General features: G+C 32.1%; 1 protein-coding gene and 2 pseudogenes across 2 annotated transcripts; 1 reads left to right on the forward strand and 2 right to left on the reverse strand.

Annotated features, from left to right (window-relative positions):
- Positions 1–8,595: 8,595 nt before the first annotated feature.
- Positions 8,596–11,470, forward strand: LOC149513986 (uncharacterized; annotated as a pseudogene).
- Positions 11,471–15,553: 4,083 nt separating this feature from the next.
- On the reverse strand, positions 15,554–16,543 carry LOC111287603 (NDR1/HIN1-like protein 26 pseudogene; annotated as a pseudogene). The gene has a single exon (XR_016329125.1). The product of XR_016329125.1 is annotated as an NDR1/HIN1-like protein 26 pseudogene (transcript).
- Positions 16,544–19,531: 2,988 nt separating this feature from the next.
- Positions 19,532–24,668, reverse strand: LOC111279956 (two-component response regulator-like APRR5). The gene is made up of 8 exons (XM_022867041.2): positions 24,331–24,668; positions 22,929–23,090; positions 22,674–22,804; positions 22,406–22,561; positions 21,618–21,783; positions 21,218–21,527; positions 20,263–21,046; positions 19,532–20,012 (listed from the first exon to the last, which is right to left on the reverse strand). The coding sequence occupies exons 1-8, from the start codon at positions 24,575–24,577 to the stop codon at positions 19,938–19,940; spliced, it is 2,031 nt and encodes a 676-aa protein (XP_022722776.2). The 5' UTR covers positions 24,578–24,668; the 3' UTR covers positions 19,532–19,937.
- Positions 24,669–25,592: the final 924 nt, after the last annotated feature.

Here is a 25,592-nt window from a genome sequence, read left to right on the forward strand (position 1 = left end):
TAGCATAGCATTTTTAATAATAATTGTGGTGCCAAAGGTTCAAGGATAGCTCCACCAAGCAACCTCACTTACCAATACAATACAAAGGCTCGAGTCAGATAGATAGAATAAAAAAATTTCAATCGTCTTGAAAAGATAGAGAAAGCCCAAAAGAAGCTAGAAAGGGAGTTGAATAAGATTTTAGAGGCTTTGAACAAATTAAATAGGGGAAAAGGTATAGAAGAAAGCATTAGTCAACAAGATCATCCATCACAAAAGATGGATGACCCACTATACCCTCATAGTTTTGGGCCACATTAAGCCTAACCCGCACAAAATCCACTGCCCTAACAATTCACATATCTTATAGGGTACACATACCCTGAAATGCCATCAGTTTCAAATCCACCACAGTACCAGAGCTACATAAATTCTGTCTTGACTAAAAAGGTAGTAGAACCAATACCACTCCCTAACTTGGATAATCTATAGGATAAAAAAAATTGAGGCCTAAGGAAAATGAGATTTTAAAAGCCTCAAAAATTGAACAGAAAATGAACCTGTTAGAGGAAAGGCTTCAAGCAGTGAAAGAAGTTGGTTTTCATGGTTCAGTGAATGCAGCTAGGCTTTATTTAATTTTGAATGTTGTTATTCCTCTAAAGTTTAAAGTGCCAGAGTTTGAGAAATATGATAGTATAAAATGTTTGAAGACCTACATTATCATGTACTATCGAAAAATGACTGCCCATGCTAATAATGATAAGCTATTAATGCATGTATTCCAAGACAGCTTCACGGGCTCTGTTGCTAGGTGGTATGTCCAGTTAGACAGGACCCATATTCATTCTTGAAGTGATATGACCCATGCCTTCATTAATCAGTATCGGTATATTATAGACTTGACTTCTGATCGTCTTTCTTTACAGACTATAGAGAAAAAAGTAACTAAATCATTCAAAGAATATGCCCAGAGATGAAGGGACATAGCCTCTCAAGTGTAACCTCCGTTAACTGAAAAATAGATCACTGTATTATTTGTCAGCACTTTGAAAGCTCCCTATTATGAAAAGATAATAAGGAATGCTACGAAAAATTTCATCGACATGGTAATCTCAAGTGAAATTATTGAGAATGCCATTACAAATGATAAGTTGAAAGGAGAGAAAACCAAAAAGGTACAAGAGAAGAAAAAGACTGAAGTTCAAGCCACGAGCCTTGATAGACAGTTTAGGGGATATCAACCTTATCCACCATAAGGTTATGTCCCATACTATCCTGCTATGAACAATATCTTACCTTATCCTTACCAACCATATTCATAACCAACTTACTTACCAACTTACTAATTAACCTTTCAAGTACTTGTATATGATTCTAGTCATATCACTACATCAGCTTCAAAGCCTAATAACCAAGCAAATAGTTTAAAAAGATCTCAGGATAACTAAGAAAGAGCATAAATTGACCCTATCCTTATGACCTGTATTGAGTTATTCCCAAAACTCGTTAAGAACAACTTGGTTTCTCCAGTTATTCTAGAACTATTGAAGCCACCCTATCCAAAGTGATATGATGCTAGTGCAACGTGCGATTATCACAATGGAAACGTAGGTCATTCTATTGAAACATGCCCTGCTTTCAAACACAAAGTGCAAGGTTTGATCCATAAAGGTTTAGTGAGCTTCGACGAATCAAGGGGGTAAGATGTCAATAAAAATATTTCGCTTAATTGCACAGGGGCATAATTTTGAAAAAGTTGTTAAGGCTGTTGGAAGTTGCTTGTCATTTTAAGATTTCTTTCATAGTAATGTTAGGAATTCTTTTTTGCAATATGACTTTACTTGTTATCATTTTAATAAAAGGTAAGTTAATGCATTTCATTACATTTTCTTTTTTCATTTAACTACTGTTCCATGCTTGTCACCTTTCATATCTTTTCGTTTTCATTCTTGAATTCCAAACGATGAATGTTTAGACAATGATAGCAATAATGTTGGAATTTAATTTTAAAAACTCATTCACATAGATTTAGAGAGATTATTTGAGTAAAAAAAGTCAGCTACTAGCAGATAAAAATTAATATAACTTGAAAAGGTGCAGTCTCTTATAAAGATTCATGGGCTTATTTTTGTTTAATAGATGATGTTTAAAGAAAGCATTCACATTTGAGATAAAAAATGATCATTTTTCTTTTACTATTCAAAAAACCATTCATTGTTACCCATTTGAGCCTATTATGATTCTTGTTAGAGAATCCCAACCAATGACTACCCTCTACACTAAGGGGCAATATTTAAAAAAAAAAGAGGTAAAAGATCTCAAAGATGGAAAGAGAAAGAAAAGTAAAAAAAAAAAATGCCATACATGATTTGGGTAAAGTAAGAAGAATCTTTTTGTGAAGAATGAGATTGATAAAAAAAAAGTAGTGAAATAAGGTATAGGGCAAAATGCCAAGTTACATCAAATAATAAATGATCTTTTGGTTTTGAACCCTTTAAACACATATATTGAGCCTATTTTATCCATTTCTTTCATGACCTTTCACCATGACCTATATTACAACCTTGAAAAGTTTATTTGGATTACATGTGAATGCTCGAATTGAATGATCATATGTTAGGCAAAGGCATACTCATAATGGAACAATAGAATCATGCTACATTATTTTAGAGATTAGTGTGAGAAATATCAATAATGGATGAAAAATGAGAAAAAAAAATGAAAAAAATAAGAAAAAAAATGAAAAAAAAGAAAGAAAAAAAGAGAAAAAAAGAGAAAAAAAATGAAAAAAATAAAAAAAAAATAAAAATGAGAGAAAAGAAAAACTCAAATTGAAAACTTAAAAAGATAATTTAGGTAGAAAGTCTCTGAGTTGACCATTGGATAGACAGTTCACATGTATGAAGGGTCAAAGACATTTGAAGATCCCCCAAAGCTGATGCAAAGGTCAATGAGCTTAATGATTTTGACAGTCAATGGAATGAGTTTTTGAAAAATAATATTGAATTAATGTTTTAAAATTATCTAAATATTCATTTGTCCCAATGACATATATCCAACTTTTTTTTTCCTCATTTGCTTTTGTACCAAAACACGCTGTTCATTGACTGCTTTTCTCCTAGTGCACTTTATGCTCTTTTATTCTCACATCCCTAGAAAGAATTGGGAAAATGTATGATTGGATTATGTTTGTCAAGAATTGAAATGATAATAAATGAATGAATATATGCTTAAAAGGTTCTTGCATTCTTTTGAAAAGAAATCCAGAATGATCGAAAGCAAAAATGATGAAAAGATGGCAGAAACTTAAAAAATCACACATGGGATGGCCAAATGTTGAACATGGTGATGGATTGCTCATAAGATCTAAAAAGATGATGTGATCAAAAGATGAATATAGTGATAGATTGATCGACATAACCTATGTATTGTGATCAAATGATGACAATCAATGGACAAAATTCATTCTAGAATGGCTAGTGCTAAGAAACCTGTGAATGGTGGTCAAGCGATGAAAATAGTATGGATCAATAAATAAAATTTGTTCTGAAATAGTTACTGTTGATAAGCCTATGAATGGTGGTCAAGTGATGAAAATAATAGAGATTAGTTGATGAAACTCATGAAATATAAAATAGTAAAGTTTTGAGAACCATATCACCATAATTATTTAAGATTTCATGACATTATTAACATCCGCATTCCATGCATTATGTTAGCATTGTTGTTTGAAAAGTACATGCACATAATTTGATGGATTAAAACTTTGTTTGGACATGCATCAGCCAGCAATCATTTGAATTATGACTTAAAATAGGGCATTGTGAAAATCTAGATTATTGCATTTGCCTCATTAAGAAAGTATTTGCATCATTGATCATGTCATTCAATACATACAAAATTTTGATTTTGGTAAAAGTTTGAAGCCCATTTAGAAAAAAAACTTTGAATATTTTGATGAAGTCTTACGTTTTCACATGAGAATCTTTGTTTCTTAAAGGAGAATCTTTAAGATATTTTTAAATGAGAATCTTTGAGTCTTAAATGAAAATCTTTAAGATATTTCTTAAATGAAAATCTTTAAGATGTTTTCAAATGAAAATCTTTAAATTTTAAATGAAAATCTTTAAGACATTTTCAAATGAGAATCTTTGAGTCTTAAATAAGAATCTTTAAGGCGTTTCTTAAATGAGAATCTTTAAAACATTTTTTAAATGAGAATCTTTAAAACATTTTTAAATGAGAATCTTTGAGTCTTAAATGAGAATCTTTAAGACGTTTCTTAAATTAGAATCTTTAAGATGTTTTCAAATGAAAATCTTTGAGTCTTAAATGAGAATCTTTAAGACATTTTCAAATGAAAATCTTCGAGTCTTAAATGAGAATCTTTAAGACATTTTTAAATGAAAATCTTTGGATCTTAAATAAGAATCTTTAAGACATTTCCAAAAAAGAATCTTTGAGTCTTAAATGAGAATCTTTAAGACGTTTTCAAATGAAAATTTTTGAGTCTTAAATGAGAATTTTTAAGACATTTTCAAAAAAGAATCTTTAAGTCTCAAATGAGAATCTTTAAGACGTTTTCAAATGAAAATCTTTGAATCCTAAATGAGAATTTTTTAGTCTCAAATGAGAATTTTTAAGATGTTTCTTAAATGAGAATCTTTAAGACGTTTTCAAATGAGAATCTTTAAATCCTAAATGAAAATCTTTAAGACATTTTCAAATGAGAATTTTTTAGTTTCAAATGAGAATATTTGAATTTCAAATAAGAGTGTTTGAAGTGTGAAACCCAAAATTTGTCGAATGTAAATCTTCGAATTCAAATGAAAATCTTTGAGATATGAAACCTTAAAGTTTGTTAAGTGTGAATCTTCGAACTAACGAAAAGTTTTAAACTTTTGGATGTAAATCTCCAAAATTCAAATGAAAAGCTTTGAACTCAACTTTTGGATGTGAATCTCTAATTTTTTTAGTGAGAACCTTTGAACTTAGATGTGAAACTCTAAGATTTCTTGGATGTGAATCTCCAAAATTCAAACGAAAAGCTTTGAACTCAACTTTTGGATGCGAATTTCTAAATTTTTAAGTGAGAACCTTTGAACTTAGATATGAAACTCTAAGATTTATTGAATGTAAACCTTTAAAATTCAAACGAAAAGCTTTGAACTCAATTTTTGTATGCCAATCTCTAAATTTTTTAGTGAGAACCTTTGAACCTAGATGTGAAACTCGAAGATTTCTTGAATGTGAATCTCCAAAATTCAAATAAAAAACTTTGAACTTTTTGGATGTGAATCTTTAATTTTGAATGAGAAATGTTATATGCGAGTATTGCAATTTGCAAATGCAAATCTTACAAATCTGAATTCTTGCGTACCGAAAATCTTACAAGTTGAATTCTTATGAAACTAAAGTTTTAAGAATCAAATTTCAGTGAATTCTTGTGAAGCTAAAAGGTTCTTGCCAATCTGAACCTTTGAATTTTGAGTTTTCATGACAAATTTCATCAAGTATGATCTACGACACTTCTGGATATGATTGTCAAAGAGCTTTGTTCATTTTTCAAAAGTTGTTGAGCCTCTTATTAGAGGAACTTTATTTATTTTTCAAAGGTATTGTGCATCTGTTTAGAAGAGCTTTGTTTATTTTTAAAAGTTATTGAGCTTCTGTTTAGAAGAGCTCTGTCATTTTTTTTAAAAAAAAATATCAAATTGATTGGGTTGTCTACGTTTTTGCACAATTTCTGTTTCATAGAAAATACGTAAATAGGGGTAGTTGTAGACACCCCAATCTATCTAGGGGTCTACAAGATCAACTTTGACAATTAAAAAATTAAAAAAATAACAAAAATTAAAAAATTAAAAAAAGTGTTTGAGTTTGCATAAAACTAGGTTGATAGAGTTTGGATTTGATTCAAAGATTGAATCCCAATCACAAGAAGGAATTGGAATTGATCAAAAACTCCTCTGATCAATCCTTATAAATAAAAGCTGAAACACACAAGAAGGACACAGAACAGAAAAAAAAGAAACGCAAAAACACAGAGAGAAAATCAAAAGCAAAAAAGAGAATAGATAGATCAGAAACACAGCAAGCAGAAGGAAAAAAATTTTGGAAATTTTCTAGAAAATTTCCAGATTTCGATGAAATTTTTCGACACCGATTAAATTTTTTGACGAGTTTTTCGACATCGGTTGAACTATCTGGCAGACTTCCCAGATTTCAGTTAGCTTTCCAGTTTTTGACAGCTACTTTTTAGAAATCGATGAACTTTCTGGCGAACTTTCAACCAACAACCCAGATTTCGACAAAAATTTTCAGAATTTGGTTAAATTCAATCGGTGTTCTTGAGTGGATAGAGAGAGAGAGAAAAGAAGAAGTAGAAAGAGAGAGGGAGCATAGGAATTCTAACGAAATAGGTTGAAACTCAGGCTTTTGTAGCCTCCGCAAAACGATGACGTTTTACGCATTAATAAACCCAAGATTCGAGTGTTTTGTCAATATCCAACCTGACCCGAGCGCCAACCTGAGTTTGCTGACCCATACCTCTGCCTTTGGTTCAGTCAAGCTAAGCCGCATATCAAACCGTCTAGTCGCTTCTGTCTTTCAAGCTAGCAAAATCCAAGCCAAACCGAGCCGTTCCAAGATTTTTTTTGTATTTATTTATTTATTATTATTATTATTGTTGTTGTTATTATTATTTCTAAATTAAAATTATTTGGTATTCTTTTTTTTTAATTTTAATTTTATTTTATTTTACTTTTCTTTTTAATGATTTTCCTAAAATAAAATTTTCAAAAAAAATATTTTTGAGAAAAAGTTGAAAGTATCAATTTCCTTTGAAAATAAAATTAAAAAATATATTTTTAAAGAAAAGTTAAATGTATCAATTTCTTTTAATAAAAAAATAGATTTTTGGGAGAAAGTTGAAAGTATCAATTTTTCTTGAAAATAAAAAAGTTAAAAATATATATATTTTTAGAGAAAAGTTGAAGTTTTCCTCAAAAATAAAATTTTTAAAATAAAAATTTCTGAAACTATTTTTGAGAAAAATTGAAAGTATCAAATTTCCTTGAAAATAAAAAGGTTTTAAAAAAATATTTTTAAGTAAAAGTTAAAAGTATTAAGTTTCCTTGAAAATAAAATTTTTAAAATAAAAATTATCAAGAAAAATATTTTTAGGAAAAGTTGAAAGCATCAATTTTTCTTGAAATTAAAATTTCAAAAAAAAAATATTTTAAGGAAAAATTAAAAGTACCAATTTTTCTTAAAATAAAAACTTTCAAATGCTTTAAAAAAAGTTGAAAGTATCAATTTTTCTTGTACAAAAGCAATGAGTTTTTAAAAAAAAAAAAAGAAAAGAATTTTGTATCAAAAGTTGAATCATTATTCCTCTTTTTTATTTTTTTATTTTTGAAAATTTTTAATGTTAAATAATCCGACGACGAAGCCTCTGCAAAAAAAAAACAGTAGTTTTCTTGTATACTCTTGAGGTGAGGGGATTTTCTTAATTTTCTACCAAAAGTATTAGAGTCAATTAAAAATAATTTTCAATAATTAATTATTTGGTAAATTTTTTAGGCTTAATGGATAACACGAAATCAAGCTGGTACCATTATTCGATGGGCATTGTAAGGGTGCTATAACCTTCCTCACACGTAATCGTTTTCTCGAACCATGTTCTGATTAATAGACCCGAACCTATTTTTTTAAGGACCCTTAAGCTTAGATGTTTTTTGAAATGATAGATTCCTTAAGTAGCCAATCGTACCTAAACAAATAAAAAAGATTGATGGCGACTCCTTAAATCAATATCTAACGATAGGTCATCAGATTTAGACGTTATGATAATTATAATGATAATATAAAATGTACCTTCAAAAGTATAATTGTCGAATATATGTCTAACCATAGAATTATTGTCAATTGTTTGACTTCTCATCTTTTTAGGGGACAACAATGAATGTAGAGTCATATTATTTGCAAAGTTGGATGTGTGTTGTGGAATAACCCTGTCAGAATTTGTTCTTGTGCTAATAGAACCATTTCTAATAGGAGTAAATAAAGATCTATTGAGTTGGGTTCGATCTTGAAAATGGCCACTTGTATTGATTATATTGCTTCGTGGTAAGGATTATAATTTGGGTGAATCTTCTCTGTCAAGAGTATAGAATTGTTGCCTAAAATGTTTATGTTGTTTTGTGTTGCTTGAGTATTTCTTGAGTGATATTTAGAGCAACTTCCAACATCCATGCAAGAATATGACCTTGAAAATCTGTTTTCAAAAGTACATGACGTATTATGTCGTGGATGTTGCTTTTGTATTAAAATTGCCCTTTTCATTTGTCTATTTAATTTTGTGTCCATATTACATATGTAAACCTAATTTAATACCTGAAAACTACAAATAATTTATTAAATAAACCATATAAATCTAGCAAATAATAATATTATATATATAATAAAACCAAATATAATTTTGCAATAAAAGTAAAATGATACTTAAGAAACAACAAAAAAAATTAAAAAAGGAAAACTAATATCATAGTTAAAGAAATATAAAATATAAGTATAAAAAAAATAACATTTGAGCAGCAAAGACTAGTATTTTTATTTTTATAAAAAATTTTGACTTTTATATATTTATATAATATTAGCATGAAGTTGCCTCATTTTCTCGCGGTGGAACCAAAATAAAATTTGAAACTAGGCTTGGGCTACGTTAACAAACACTAAACAAGTCAAACCCAATATTGAGTGCTTTAGGCCAAAAAATGTGGCAGGTAACTCATCAAAGACTATGAAACGGGCAGAGCCCAATTTGACCAAGTCTTAAGCATCTTCCACAAAAAAGAAAAAAGAAAAAAAAATCACAACAGACGAGGAATATAAACAGGATGTTTAATCTCAAGTTCTCGCGGTTTCTCCCAAAAAAAAAAAAAACCACAAAAACATGTCAAGGCCGCCACAATCTATAAACAGTTCCCAAACCAACACCAAATCCAACTTCTTCTACCTTACCAAGCCGCCACCAACAATTCTGCCTGACATATTAGTAACTGCAAGTTCTCTGTCCCTAAACCCAACCATACCCTTCTCTCTAAGTTCCTTCCTTTCCCTCCAACCCACGCCACTTTCTCAAAATTCCCTCCATTTCTCACTCCAGGACCCCCTTTGAACCCCACAGGCTCTATCTGATTGGCTCAAACCCCGGTTACCATCTCACTGGCTGGCTTCCTCGGGTGTGAAACCTGGAACCAAAAACGTCCTCAACCTCTGGCTGGAACTCTCCGAATGTGAGGCATCGCTTGTGAGCTCCTCCCCTCCACTCCGTACAGTTAATTTCGTTTCGGTTCGTATTCTCGGCAAAGACAACCTTATCCTCTTCGAATCTCGACAAGAATTGTCGGATGATAGTGTCAGGGATCGGTTTCGACCAATGTCCGAGAAAATGAAAACCCATGAAACCCCTGAAGAAGCCGTGGCTCGTCTGTGAAAGAAGAGCTTGGTTCGATAACTGATTCTGGGTTTGTGAGAATTGTGCTAGGGTCTTTACAGACATCTCTTTGGTTCGGGTCAATTTATATTTTAAGATTAAATTTTAAATTTATTTATTTATTTTTGATAATTCGAGTGAAAGAATTATATTTAGTTTAAAGTTATTATTATTAAAAAACAAACAAAAATTGTTTTGTTGAAATTTAAAAATAATTAATTTTAATTAGGTTGTTCAATTGAAGTATTAGAAAAAAACTGTAAAAAGAGATTGGTTTGAGAAATAGATTTGAATTAAAAATTTAAGGTTGAATTTTATTAAGATATTCAAATCAAAAAAATTATTTTTTTATTATAATTGGGATTATTTAAAAAAAAGACTGCAAAAGGAAATTGGTTTGAGAAATATATTTAGATTAAAAATTTAAGATTGAAGTTGATTAAGAGATTCAAATTAAAAAATTTTTTTTATTGTAATCAAGATTAGAGGTTTATAAAAAGATTTTATTACGATCAATTAGAGAAAATAAAAAATCAATTAAAAAAATTAAAGGATAGTGTCAGAAAAAAAGTAAAAATAATTAAGAGTTTTTTTTATAATTTTTTCTAATGTTTTGAGTTTAAATAATTTAAATTTTTTTTTTTTTGAGAATTCTATGTTGGATAAAAGAGTTGAAAAAAAAATACAAAAGGAAGATATTTAACAAAAAATTTTGACAATAAAATTTTTGAGGGTTTTGAAGAAACAAGAAAGAAGACAAAATAATTTTTATTTTTTTCTTCTTTATTTGTATATTTATTTATGTTACTTAATTGTTTCTCTTTCTTTTTTATTTAAAATAAATTTTTATAATAAATTTATAATCTTATTAACATATTGAAGGGTTCAAATTTTTTAAAATAAATGTTTAAATAAAATGTCCTACCAACATATTAAAAGATAATTAGATCTTTTAAAATAAGATTTTATCAACATATTAGAGAATCTTATTAATTTTTTAAAAAAATAAATTAAAAAAAGTAGTTTTCAATAAAACCTTATCAACATGTTGAAAGATAATTTGATTTTTAAGATAAAATTTTACCACTATATTAGAAAACTTTATGATTTTTAAATAAAAATTAATTTAAAAAAAATTCATAAAATCCTATCAACATATTGAAGAAAAATTTTTAGTAAAAATTTTTATCAACATATTGCAAAATATTTTTGAAAATAAAGAGTTTTTTTTTCATAAAATTAGATTTTACAAATATTAAATGAATCCGATGACAAAACTTTTTTCAAGTGCGATAAATAATCTTTTTAAATACTCATGAGATGATAGGATATTATTGAATTATTATCAACAGATTAAAATAATTTAAGTATAATTTTTGATATTAAATTATTTAATAAATTTTTAAGTTTTGAATAATATAAAATTAAATTAATATTATTTTTTGAGTGAATAATACGAAATTGTTATAACTTTTATCACACGTAATTATACTTTTAAATTTAATTTTGATTTTATAAATATAAATTAATTAAGTGATTAATCATGTCTTAAAAAAGTTAACGGCGAATCTAATTATAAGATCTAATAGTTTTATTAAAAAAATTGGAAGAGCGAAATTCGGTATCATATCCGGGTTTTGCCACGCGTTATGTTTTGCATTCGGTAGACGCGTGGGTGGAAGGTTTGCATGAGGACGATTATTCTATCGAAGAAAAGGAAGAGTGAGGATTTTGATGGGACAAAGGGATTGGAGCAAGCTGAGCCTGTAACGAAGCATTACCGGAAATGGATTAGTTCTGATACGGTTTGTTTTTGAATTTCCACGTATGGATGCGAAATCTTGCTTGAATTATTCGGAAGCTTTTAAGGGTTTATAGTTTTACGTTTTCTTGTTGTTTGATCTTGTTTTTGAAGATGAGATGCTAATGAATTAAAGGAATTAATTACACAAAATGAAAGTAATTTTTTATTAATTTGAATAAAATATTGAATTTAGGGATTTAGTCCAGAAAAGATGCGATGTGCGGTCGGTATCTCTTTGCGAAGCCATCCAAACCATGAATTCTCTATTCCCATAAGGATATGAGAGGAGTTCTGCTTCAAGGTCATTAAGTTTAAACAGTTCATTGAATAACTTCTTTTGAGGTTTCTTGTGAAAAATTGAAGTATTTTTCCTCTTTAATTAGGAAACTGATTTTGTATCTGACAAGAAGCAAGTGGAGTTGGTTTATGTTTCTTCTGTTCTAACATTCAGACTGAGCTGCTCTCACTCCTATGCTGCATAATTTTGATTGAAGAGTTCGATATCATTCTAATTGATTAGGGTTTAGGAACCTAAAGAACGGCTTTTGGGGTTTTTGCGTACAGAAGTTTTGCTGAAATCTGACTCAAGAGTTTTGTAATATCCGTAAAAAAAAAAAAAAAAAAAAAAAAAGACTATTTCAAGTATTTTTATAAGTGGAGATAAGTGGAGAGATTTTTTAATAAAGATTGAGAAATGCAAATGATTTATTAATAAATAATTCAATTTTTAGTATAAGATTAATTTATTTAGTTTTCAATTAATGATTAACGGAAAGAAAAATATAAACTTATTTTTTCTCTGTTTTTTGTACAAAAAAGATAAATTAAAGGATTCTAAGTGAAGGGAAATAACAAATCTACAATGAGAATTATCTGTCAGAAGTGAATAAATAATCTCTTTCAATTTTCGAGTGTTGATTGTTAAGTCTTAAGGTGTAATTTGTAATTGAGAAACCCTAAAATTTTAAGGTTTCCATTATTCCTCTTCGGGTAGATGATTTAGGTTTTAATTATGGTCTAATTAAGTGTTGAAAAAATTAGTAATGTGATTTTATTACTGAAATAAACTTTTGATAGGAATATAAAGGAAAATTTTGTTTCGTATGAATCATGATATGAACCCTGTGTTTACAATGATGGATTAAGGTTATACTTTGTATTAAAAAGACTAAATACTGCTATGATTATTATATTCCGTTAGAAAGCATGTTGAATCTACTTTCTAATGAAATAAACGGGAGTTGAATTCAAATTTTTTATGCATCTAAGTAGGAATCCCACCCCAAGATGAGTGCTCTCTTATTCCAACTTCTCTAGAGCCTCCGGTAGAACAGTCGAGACAGTAAGGGGTTCTCTGTCCCTACGGGGATTGAGTGACAGAAGTTTTGAGAATTCAAGAGAAGGTCACGACGAGACGAGTCATTTATCCTTACGATAGGTGTCAAGTGAAAGTGCAGTGATGTATGCAGCTAAGGCATCCTAACAAACCGATAGACTTGAACCTTGTTCCTACATGACCCGATCAATTCGATCAGACACAGAGTTACCTAATTTTTACCTAAGGATGTACATGCTGCCTAGTAGCAGCAGCAGGGAGGAATTATGAATTCCTTTTAATTTTTAGACAAGGATTTATAGGTTAAGCCATATATGTTTGGAAAGCTTATCGAGTCTACTTTCCAATAAAACAAACATAATTGAATTTGGAGTTTCTTATGAATAAATACATAATTTTTAGGAGAATGTATACAGGCTGTCTAGCAGCAGTATATAACGTAGATTTCAAAAATTGTTATAATTAATCCACAAAGAATCACGAGATGGGCCATATATGTTTAGAAAGCTCGTCGAGTATAGTTTCTAACGCATTAAAAAGATTTTAATTTCAATTTGGATATCTTGAGATATGATCATTTTAGTAAAAGTAGTGTAGGCTACCAGAATTAATTACTCGAGTTATTTTTTATTTAGCTTAATTGTTTCGGTATAAGTGATCTCAAATGGGTTGATTAATAACTGTTATATTGAAATTATAAGCTATTAATTATTGAGAGAGAAAAACTAAGTGGTGAAATTGGAAGGAGGTAAGTATAATCTCACACATTTTGCTTGTTTTCGAATCTATGTATATATGTATGTTTCTAAATAAATGAATATTTTATTTCATTATTTTCGATGTATGAAAATAGGATCAAGCATATGATTATTTTGTGTTTCTCTATATAAATTATGGATCATACTTATGAATGAAATCAGAAAATGATTTATGTTTAAAGAATGATTTTGTGATGGTTACGTTTTTACATCCCTAAGAAGTGGAATCATTGACACCAGAACTAGTTCTACGGCTCTGACTAACGGGTTATAGTAGTTAGTATAGACATTATCATACGGCCCTGCTAACGGGTTATAGTAGTTAGCGTAAGGCCTTGGCTAGCGGGTTATAATAGTTAGTAATGATCATGAGGATGAAATTATCGATACGGCCAATGTCATGGGTTATAGTAGTGACCGTAGCTAACGATAAACAAATGATAATGATGATGTATAATGATGATGATTTATGACAAATGATTTTTATAAATTAATCCATGATTTGGTGACATGTTTTGATTCTGATTTTTAATCTATGAATGCTTAATAGAATGCTGATTTTCGAATTATTTTTGACATTATGAGTTGATAAATGTTTTGAGAACAATCTATATAGTACATATAAAAATGATGTTTAATTCGATAATGTGTGTGAGTCTTTACTTACTGAGCTATGGTTTGCTCATTCTCTATTTTCTTTTTTTTTACAGATGTTATAAATGATAAGTATGATTAGCTTGAGAAAAGTTAGAAGAATCGAGCATTGGAGAACTACTTAAAAATTAAGATTTTATAAAGTATTGTTTCTTTTAGTTGTAATATTCGACTTTAAACATTTAGAGACTTGTTATTTAGTTATTTTGTTTAATGAGAACCTTATTATATTTAAGAGTTGTTCAATGGTTATGGATTAGGTTTCGTATTGCTTTAAAGTTTTATTTCAAAAATATATGATCGTGTTATATCTCGATCTCGGAACGTAATAAGTTTAGTTCTAACAATGTGAACTGATGCTGGAGTTTTACCGAGGATGTGTTAAGTTATGTCTTTGACAAACTTTTCATGCTGGTATCTGCTCGGAATTGCCTCTGATGTGAGAAAAGTAGCTGACTGCAATGCAGTCCTATGGTTATTGCCATGATGTCCTCTTGCACTGTTTGAGTAGTACTCAGCGGTCAGCAATATACACCGATTAGATCCAGTATATGCCAATAAGAAACTATATTGCATACAGAAACAGCACAACTTCTAGGTGGAAAGTATAATGTAGTCGAACTTGATATTCTAGACTTTGCCCTTTGGGGGAATCAAAAGTGAAACGCATAAGCTTTGTGAAGTTTCGTAGCTATTTCGTTGTTGACACTATTAGAAGTGATCATAAGGTGAGAAATCACTAGCTTTTCATATCCTTAAAAAGTTTGGTCACTTTCGAAAATAATTCCTATTTCTATTTCAAGTTTTTCTGCTTTTCCGAGATTTTTTCACTGTAGAAATCATTTATTAGTTGCAATATAGGTGCTTCAAACAACTAGTGTATCTAAGTCTCATGCCAATAACGTTTGATCTCTTCCCTCTACAAAAAGATTGATTGTGCATAAAGGCCATGACCTGAGGCATTGCATCCTCCCTTCTGTTGTCCTAGTTAAAAGTTGGAGGTTTTACCTATATAGGAAAGAGCCTATACATAAGCTTGTACAATGAAAGTATTTCACAATAAAATTTCTTGAGGAAAGGAAGGAATATTAAACCATCTTCCGGATTTCGCTTTTCATTCGGTATATTCAATTATTCATAGTCGATAGGGAAAGAATGGAGAGAAAAGATTCAGGAAGCAGAGCGACCCAGCAGTTGTGAGCTAGCGGCTATATGATTGGTCTATATAGCCACCATGACTCAACCGTCTATATTCATTAAAGGTTAAAGGGTCGTTGACATGGAATTTGATGATTCCTTGATCACCAAAGCACCTATTTCCGCCTTTTGCAGCCCTTTTTCTTTCCGATAGAATCTCATCCACCATCACCCCTATTTCCACTTGTCTTTCTTCCTGCTCATTGAACAACCAATGGAGCAAAGGTGAAACAATACCTCCTCATCTTTCCACTAAAAAAAAGAAAGCTATGCACCTTCTTTTTTATCCTCCACCAAGCATTGCAAGCAAAATCCGGCCACAATGATAAACATAGAATCCTTAAAGCTTTTCATTAGCACTTACGACATTACAATCCTTAAAGTTTCAATCTTTGTGATAAATTTAGTTTACAGAATACAATACATAAACAGTGAAAATTCTATAGAACATCAATCTGATAAAAGCTTCCAATTCAAAAGATAGAACTAAAATAACTGCTAAGCATGTTAGTTAACATGCCATCTCAGAAGGTCACACAGCAGTGGAACACCGAGTTCCTTGATTTGAACTCAGTGGAGCTGTTGGGGCAGTAGGTCCAAAGGCCATAACAGAAACACAGTTAACGTTAAAGCGATATCTGCCAGAAACCCAAGTCCCAACCTTCCACCTAAGCTTTCCGTTTACTTTCAGGTTCAGGACTATTCTCCCAGCAGTCTGATCACGCCCGACTTCATAACCAAAGGATGGAGCCACAGGCAGCCCTGTTCCCTCTAAGGATGCAGTTAAGAGGTTGCTTTCTTCATTTCCTTGGTAGAAAGGAGGAAGAAAGGTATCAACAGTTATCTGCTGCCCTTTATATGCAGCATAAGCTTGCAACTCGTCGTAGTAAATGCCAACGTTTTTATTTGGATTTTTGGAGAGCAAGGTAAGTTGGATGGAAGAGTTGAGAAGGTGAGGGCCTGAGAGATTGAGTTGGTAGATATTAGCTTCTCTGAGGGAGAACTGTGGTTTTGCAGGGTGAAGGATAAGCCAGATGAGGAATATAAATGCTAAAACTGTGGTAAAAAATGCAGAGAAGGCAAAAAATAATTTCTTGTAGGACTTGTCAATGCTTAGTCCTTGCTTGGCACAGTGTTTGGGAGACTTTGAGAACGCTTGAGACATTTGCAAGAGGGAGAAGGGAGTAGGCAACGGAAGGGGAAAGGGAAAGACAGAAGGTTTCCAAGGCTAAGAAATGGAGACGATGGGCTTAATAAAGGGAGAAATTGGAAATAGAAAGCAGCAATTATTTTACTCTCATACTTTTGACTGGCAAATCACGCTGGTGGTGAGAAGTGGCTAATAGATATTCACTCGGTAGCTACTCGAATGCACCTTTAAAATCTACGATAGATTGATAAACTTGCGAAGTTTATTAGGTCGCTTTTGTAATTTAAAAAAATGATTTAATAAAAGTAATAAAAAAATATTAATAGGTAGATTGATAAATTTTAATATAAAAATTAATAATATTTAAAAAAATTATTAAAAAAATTATTTATAATTTAAATTTAATTAATATTTATTTAATAATAAAAATTTTATCAATATTTTTATTAAAAATATCTTTCTAAAAATATATATCAAAATTTATTAATTTCAATTTTATATATTTAACTTATGCAACAAATTTTTTTAATCTATTAATTTTAACTTTTATTTAATATTTTTAATTAAAAACTTTACGAATTTCACTTAAAAAAACTTCCTGAGTCTTTCAAATGTCATGACTGATACATCTCCGACTAGTGGATCCGTAGACCATGCTCCTTTCTTTGGTCTCTTGTGGATGTAGCAAATCTGAATGATCTAATGGGATTGTTACGCAATGACCAATTCGATGGAGTTTAAGTGCTTCACGTTTTTGGAGAAACAAATAAGATAGCTACATGTTGGTGCTTAATTTTCTTGGAAATACTATAATATATTAATTTTCTTGGAAATTCTATAATATATTCATTTTCGGAATTGCACAATAGACAAATCTGATTACTTGCACATCAGAATCAGGGAGACAATCGTCAACAAATTTTATTTCATTTGTAGACAAGCATGTATGCAATGCTTAACATAATTTTCTTTGGCTGTAAATGATGAAACACAAAATCAACTTGACATTCTATTAGATTACTAATAACAGGAATGAATAAGCCTACAACACGATCTCATATAAGCATTTGGTCATTTTTCTGCAGATTCTCACCTTTTTTTTCTGGTCTTACATATATAGCCAAAGGACTACTGCTTGGTGATTGCCAGCTGTAACCACAACCGTAGTACTAATGGAACTCATCAATGGATGCTCAATATATCATGGGTCCCAATATCCCCCAATTAGGATTTAGGACACCTTCAAAAACCATGAATGTGCATGCATGATCCTATCTCAGAGAACCATCCAATAGGCTTGAGTTACAAGTTTTATACGCTGAATACTTTACAAGAAGATATGTTTTAGTTTCTGCAATCATGATGATTGAGAAGGGGTGGATACGGGGATATCTTTTTTCAGCTTTCTTAACCAGAATCTGGAATGGAAACGCTTTTAAAAAAATTTAAAGGAAAGTATGGCTTTTAAAAGAGCTTAAAGATAGTGTAGCCATAGCCTTTCAAGTCGATTGGATGTAAGTTGAAATGCAGTCCGGTGGCCTAGTGGCATCTTCATTTCTCTCTCTCTCTCTCTCTCTCTCTCTCTCTCTCTCTCTCTCTCTCTTCATTAGCCACCTTGTTTAGTGAAAGTAAAATGGGTTTTGCTCAGCATGATAATTGAATTACTATATAATCCAAGATATGAGCAGTGCATGGGAATCATGCGTTTTTACATAAAAGCTGTAGTTTTGAAGTTGTACTTAAAGTTTCTTACATTATTGAGCTGTGCACAAAAGGGTTCAAAAGAAGAAGTGAGACATGAAGAATCTGTAAACTAACTTTGTGGAAACAGCAGGAAATCATCCTAATGATTTCTGGGTGTCTTTATTTAGCCGCTAAGAAAGGGTATAAACTATTCTTAAAAATTTGATGCCGGATCAATACATGAACCCTTCCTCTCAATCTGAGCCATGTATTTTTGATAGATCAGTCTAATTAGTCAGTCAGGTTTGTTAGACAAATAAGCCAAGGGACCCTCCTAATTAGGATCTTTGAAAGTAACATTACAGTCTGGGGTTGGAGAGACGTTTGAAATTAGAGAAAAGAAAAGGTTTGCTTTAAAAAACTTTTTGAGTTTTGGAGCCCTTCAATCAAAGATAAAGCTGTATGACCCCATGACTATTGACACTTGAGTCTTTGAGTAATGATTTTGATTTATTTCTTATGTTTCCCTAAATTTACTTTTTTTTTTTTTTGCTCTGGCGCCAAATTTTGTATCCATCATGTTTCTCATTATAATAGGAAAAAAAAATCTTAAACTTTTTATTTCTTTGATTTTTTGGAGATAAGCATGTGTTGATGGGGTTGATGGTAATGGGCTAAAATCATTGCTTCCTTTTATTTATTTATTTATTTATTTATTTATTTATTTGTGGAGTGTTGTGGGAGAGAGGTGGTACCATGGTTTGTAGAGTGAGTGTAACTTCATTAAAAAGCTGATGTAATTCTATTGTCTTGTTCTTTTCATTGTTTGATCAATTTAAAGTTTTAAACCTATAAGCAACCAGATTCGGACAAGAGCAAGAGTCAAAAAAAGAGCGAAGTGCGAAAAGTGACAACCCTGGATTAATGACATTTCATCTCCTTGTAGATAGAGCCTGTCTATAAGGTTTTGGATGATAGGTTGGTCACATCGGTCTCAAATTTTTGTACTTCGGTGATCGTATGTTCACTCAATCCTACATGATAGTTTGTATTTGTTACAAACTAATAAAGATGGGATTACATTAAATTGGAATCATGAATCAGCCTAATCAGCAGTGATCAAGAGCAAGCAAGAATTCAAATTCTATTATTGGTGGAACACCATACCAAAGAAAAAGCAGAATCAGAACTCTGCTTCGTTGCAACCAATAACCATGGCAGCACCCTATGAATTCAATTATTTTCAAGCATCCTGGATTTTTCCGCATCAAGGAGCGTCCATGACAACATAGGAATAAGCTTACACCAAGTTGAAAATATTACTAGTAATAGATTTTTGTCATGATGTCGTATCCATTCTGCACAGGGAAGGCAGTAAAGCACTCTACTTTTTTTTTCATTTGTTAGAATTTAGAAACTCGTGCGCAGGAAAATTTGTGTTTGCATGGTGAGAAAATGAGATTACACTAGATTTGTATGTACACTAAGTTTGTATGGTTATTGCGACTTGCATATAAGACCGATTGACTGAACAAATCTACAAGGTAACCAATAAAGAATGACTCAGGCAACCCAATGAAAAACAGGGAATAGAACTCTCTAAACTAAGAGCTCAAAATATTATTTTACAATAAGTACATAGCAACCTGTGCCAATAACCATTAATATAATGAGCATGGATATGTGCAAAAGCAACTTTAGAATTCTGCCCCTTTTTTTTCTTCAGCTTCGAAAAACAAAAGGCTGAAGTAGCCAGTGCCACCATTTCTAAAGATCAAGCAAATTCGAATCCATGCTCTCCTTAGTTTACAAAGATGTAACTAGCCATCAGATGAATTGCCATAATGAGACTCAGCTTTTGTATGTGTAGGATCAGCCTACGCTTGACGAACAAACTGACCTTTAACTCTTGGGCGCTGCTCTGCAAGTTTCTTTCTGCTCTCATATCGGACCTGTAAAAAGAATTCAGTGTGAAACATTAGCTGCTTCTAAGTTGCTCAATCGATGTGAATGCGACCTGTACATGGTTCTAGATTTTACTTTGCAATCAAAGAGTAGCACCAGAAAATTACTTATTACTTTCATGCAACATGAGTATCTTATAGTATTAATGGATCTTAGAATAGCATTTCTTGTATACAAAGTAGTGTATCAGTAAAAATGTAAACACATATTGATGGCACCTGATGATTAATTATGTACCTTTTTCTCATAGCATCTATCCTTCCGCTTCAAGCGAAACTTGGTTAGAGCTGCTTCTCTTTGAATAGAACGGTGTGAATTTCCACCAGGACTAGGAAAACTGTCATCATTCTTGTTCTCTGTAGAAGCTCGAACTATAGCAACCTGATCAATATTGCCATTACTTGCCCCGGAGCTTCCATATGCAATACCATTAAGTTGACTTAGGGAGCCATTACAGAAACTGCTGCTTGCAATCTGATCAGTGGTAGGAGAAATATGTCCTCTATCCTCAGTTGAATCCAACTTTTGATCCAGCTTGTGTAAAGGTTGGTTGGTTGACTGATTTGCATTGGAGGCAAGTTGGTCATACAACTGTCCAGAGGAGTTAGTTTCAAAACTGGAATGACGAAATGGATTCACACGAAAGGCAGGTTCCTGTTGGTTGGATGAGCTTGGACTTGGCACTGGCGATGAAATTGACTGTGTACAAAAGATTGGAGGAATTACAGTATGGCCATCGCACAGGTTATTCAATCTTACACCCTTCACTGATACTGGGACAGGAAATACTCTGTGTTGCATGCATGATGCTGCTGCTTCAGTTGACCTCAATTGACCTGTAGTTTCAGTAGTCAAAGGGATCATGTTTCTTTGAGAAGTCAGCATCGGACTAGGAGTATCAAAGTTATATTCAGAAGCAATATTGGACAACATCTTCTCCGAATTAGTTCCAGATTCTTTGTTTTGATTACTGACACTTGTCAATGTTGAATGCAGGGGCTGTGATTGTCTGCTAGTGTACCTGCATTAAGGATCATTGATATGAATGATATGATTAGCATCTAAAAAATTCAATTTTTGGGTATAACACATGCAAAAGAAAAATCTGATTCAATCCATTTGTTCCAAAACACTTCAAAGGTTTTTGTGCTGTATTCTCAAGAGGATAATGACAAAGACAACAGAAACCAACCTTGTAAAGGCTGATGAATTAGGATGCCAGAGGGTAGGCCTTTCTTGAGTAACATGATTCTCAAAAACATGAGAATTACTTCTTCTCAAGGAAAGATCCAAGTGTGGAGAAGAATCAAACATGCTTGTGCTATTTATTGAAGAAGAACTGCAATTTCTATTAAATGTTCCCATGAAGTCAACAGCGTCTCTTGGTGAATCAACAAGGGCATCACCAGCCTCAACCAAGATATTAGTATCTCTTCTTTGACTTTCCAGTTCACCACCCTTGTATACAGTTGTTACGTAGGCATCCTTTGAGGCATCAACAACTGCTCAAAAATTTAATTGAGTTCAGAGAAGGTTAGATGCTCTCCAACTGACAAGAAAAGAATGCCAAAATTCAAATTTTAGTGTCTTACCCCCAGTTTTCATCTCATGCATGAGCAGTTTCTGATTAAAATTCACATGAACTTCATACTTCTGCAGCTCACTTGGTAGAGATTTTCCCTTTATCAAGTGTGAAAATTCCAGCATATTTTCCATTTGGGCACTCTCAGCTTCAGTGTTTGACTTTGTACAAGAGCTCTGCAAGATACAACAAACATGCAGTCTATATAAAACTTCACGTAGCCAACTTAAAGCAAAAGGAAATTCCTTTTGACCATGAGTGACCTCATCGTATATGACCTTCGCAGAACTATTTTTTGGTTACTCCATGAGAAATCTAAATTAGCTCTATGGTTGTCAGTAAGCTAAATCACAATGAAACCAATTTATGACAAATTTGCACATCCAAAACAAGCTTGTTAATATGCTGAGAAGTAAAAATTAAATGTATAACTTGAGTCGAATTGAGCAACGCATGTTATCGTAGAGCATCTACATTCATCCCAAGCATCTTCCACAATCAGTGGTATTTGTTAAAATGTTTGTGACAGATTTAGGTTAAAATATTTCAGTTTTTAGACTCCTAGGTTTTTATGCGACTCTTTGCTCCTATCATTAATAGTCAATAATGAAGATGACAAAAGGGATATTACTATTCACATAAAATTAGTAATTTCAAATAAGCTGAATCAGTCCATACATGAAAAAGTGGAAACAGTAGATTGTCTTTAAAAAGGCACAATAAAGGCAAATCCTGTAGATAGGAAATGCACTGATCAATCACAAAACAGAGATCATATGACAGATGAAGAGCACTGACCTCAGCATCACTCCCTTTCTCAGCTTGTTCCTTATTTCTTTGGACACCAGCCAAGCAACCACAGGAATGATTACTTGCAGCATTATTTTCAGAGGTAGCTTCAACGTTTTTCTGTCCAATGCTCTCATCGTGGGGGGTGTTTCCAAGAACTATAAACTGATTTGAACAACAGACATAAATCACTAATCAGAATCACAAAAAATGCAAATTATAACTTCAAAAGAAATGTAAAAAAAGAGAGGGAAATAAAGTTAAGAAGTAAGCATACTGATTGCCTTCTCCATGCATGCTGCCATAAATTTCTCAGCTCATTTCTCCTTATTGGCTTAACAAGGTAGTCAGCAGCCCCTCTCAACATGCATTTATATACTGTGCTAATTGAATCTTGTGACGACATCACTGCACAATCACACCCAAAGAAAAAGATAATTTTATTTAAAGTGCATTGTCATAGACCCATAGTAGAAAATCCTAGCAACTGTACAAATGTCAAGAAAATATTATAGTATCCTTCATATCATACTTATAACAGGGATGCTTTTACAAATCTCATGCTCCATTATTAGTGTAAGAAGAGCGAATCCTGATATAGATGGCAAATCCACTTCTGTCAAAATGAGATCAATGTCATGGGACTTTCCTTTTAGCATCTCCCATGCCTTCAAGCCATCAGGAACAGAAACAACTGCCAAAAATGAAAAAAAAACAACATTTTCAGTCCCAAATGTAGCATATTTTTATTCTAAACAATTTATTCTTTGAAGCAAGAATCAAAGGACAGTTTTCTAGGCCTGAAAAAAAGTAAAAATAACAGCTTGAACCACCATCTCTAACCATTTTTTATAGCCAAAATGCTAAAAAGCAGAGAAACTTGCATACGAAGTAGATATCCTCGGACTCAATTCAATCTTACTACCAACCTAGTTGGGGTGAACCCCTTTGCAGGTGTGCTAAAACAACCAAAAGGATAATACTAACGCAAATGGATTTTTAGAGAAACAGATTTACTAGCTGAGCTAAACATGTTTTAGGATGGGATGATGCCCTAATGACACCTGTTGAGTAAATAGGATCTAACCCCAGCCTTTGCCCTAATTACTCAGGGGTGAGTAATTAATGGAATAGCAGCTTCTCAATGCACCAAGTCCGGTGAGCCTTCATGCCCCGGCTTACCCACTTTGAATCAGCGAATGAATTGCCTATGACCAAGTCTGTTTTAAGCATTCTAGATCCACATGGAAGACTATGATAAGCCCAAGTGTATAAACATCCCAGAGCAATGTTCTGTTTTTGCCTCCTTTTATTCTTTGGCCTTAATCTATAAATTATGAGATTTTGTTTTGCTTCATTTTAATTATATTCACCCAATTTTGCAAAACATGAAATGGATTTGGGCATGTGGATCCTAACTCCAAAGGAAATTTTACTAAAAATTAACCAAATCTATAAGAGTTATTCAATGACCAAAAAAAATGATATTCCTGTAGAGTGTAAACTATTTGAGCTAGGAAGAGGCAGAGCCACTGCTGAAAAACATTTAATGAAGAGGAGAGAAGTCAGGTTGAACTATGACTCTCAAAATTTTAAAGTAAACATTAAGGCCGAAGCAACTGAAAACATGGATTTTTTTTCCGCTAATCCAATTCACATTACTGCTGATGAAAAGGCATGTTTTTTCATATTAAAAACTCAAGCAAGGAAGTCATGAAACAGAGACGAGTCTCAGCATGGGGCAAATAGGTACCCATTAGAGCTGAAGCAATTGAAACCATAAAAAAGAATTTTTCGCCTGATAAAAATAATTCAAACAAACCCTCTCCGTACGAAATAGAAACCAGTAGAAATTCATGGATAAAAAGAAAAAAGTATTACCAGTCAGAGAGAGACAGAGAGAAAAAGGGTTTAAAAAAAAAGAAGAAACCAACCTCTGTAACTGCATTTCCTGAGAAGAGCAGCTATAATCTGCCTGGTTGAATCGTCAGCTTCGACCAACAAAACCCTCAACGGCATCCTGGGAAAAAACCTTTCCCATTTCACCGCTTCCCCAGAGGAAGAACTCCCAGGATTCTTCTTCCTCCTCTTATTCCCTTCAAACTCCCCATTTTCCTTCTCAGTTTCGCTCTCAGTCTTCACCTCCTCCACTTCCTCGCTACTTGCCACAACCTCACCCATATGTTTTTCTCTTTTACCACTAAAATCCAGTTCCACCTCAGTATTATATTACTTCTTTGAACTCTGAACTCAGAGTAAAGCAAAAGAACTCGAAAATCTAGCCCGGCTTCTGCTAAAATTTATATAGCCATGCCGCCTATAAAAAAATATCTTAAGACAAGCCCCTTAATCGGACGGCTACAAAACTAATTGAGTTGCCAACTGCCTCTAATGTAACGGTGGCAAGTATCTCACCAACGAACAAGGAAAAATATCTTTTAAGTCTGTTTTGTATGGCCTTAGGGAAGCCACGTTAACTACTGGAAGGGAGGATCTAAGAGCTCAGAGTCATTGGATTTTGGGGCTGTCGTTTAATGTTTGCTCTAAAACCAGAAATAAATAAATAAATAAATATTTTAAGGGTCAACAAGGCCTACAGCTTCGGCTTTCTTTAGATTGGGGGATTTGGGATATTTTCTGTGTGGGGCCCAATGCTAATAATCTATTCGATACAGTTGAAAGATATTTTCGTGAATGCCTTGAGGAACAGTGAATTTACTGGACAGGAACCCGACACGTGGGGATATTTCAAGGGAACGCTTTGTTTTGTGGTTTAAAGTTGTAAAAAACGCACGTTCCTTTTCTTCTCATCTCTCTTAATTTTTTGTCTCTACGCCCGGTGTTTGTGGACGGTGAGTTCCACCTCTTTTTCCTATTAAGGCAAGTGGCAAGTAAGAGTAGATCTGATGATTAGTGAATTTTTTTGGTAAAATATTAATAATTTGTTTATTTTTATTAGTTTTATATGACAATTATTTGTTATAATTTGTATAAATATAAAAATATAAAATATATTTTTTATTTATGTTAAATTTATATATAATTTTAATTTTTTCATATTATTTTTATTTTACTTTTAGAATTTGTTGCGATGTTTTGAGGACGAAATTTTGACGAAATAAAATTTACATATATTCACATTAGGGTTGTAAACGAATCGAGTCAAGTTGAATAGTAAAAAGTTTGAGTTTGAATT

The sequence above is a fragment of the Durio zibethinus genome, chromosome 17, assembly GCF_047325235.1.
Source record: "Durio zibethinus cultivar Kanyao isolate XHJ-2024 chromosome 17, ASM4732523v1, whole genome shotgun sequence".
NCBI lineage: Eukaryota > Viridiplantae > Streptophyta > Magnoliopsida > Malvales > Malvaceae > Durio > Durio zibethinus.

What these genes read in the sequence shown, in the direction of transcription:
- LOC111279956 (XM_022867041.2), bottom strand. Translation starts at nt 24,577, where the DNA reads ATGGGTGAGGTTGTGGCAAGTAGCGAGGAAGTGGAGGAGGTGAAGACT. An exon ending in TAAAAGCATCCCTGTTATAA is followed by an intron (nt 22,805 to 22,928) that starts GTATGATATGAA and finishes GTGATTGTGCAG; the next exon opens with TGATGTCGTCACAAGATTCA. An exon ending in ATAGATGCTATGAGAAAAAG is followed by an intron (nt 20,013 to 20,262) that starts GTACATAATTAA and finishes TTCTTTTTACAG; the next exon opens with GTCCGATATGAGAGCAGAAA.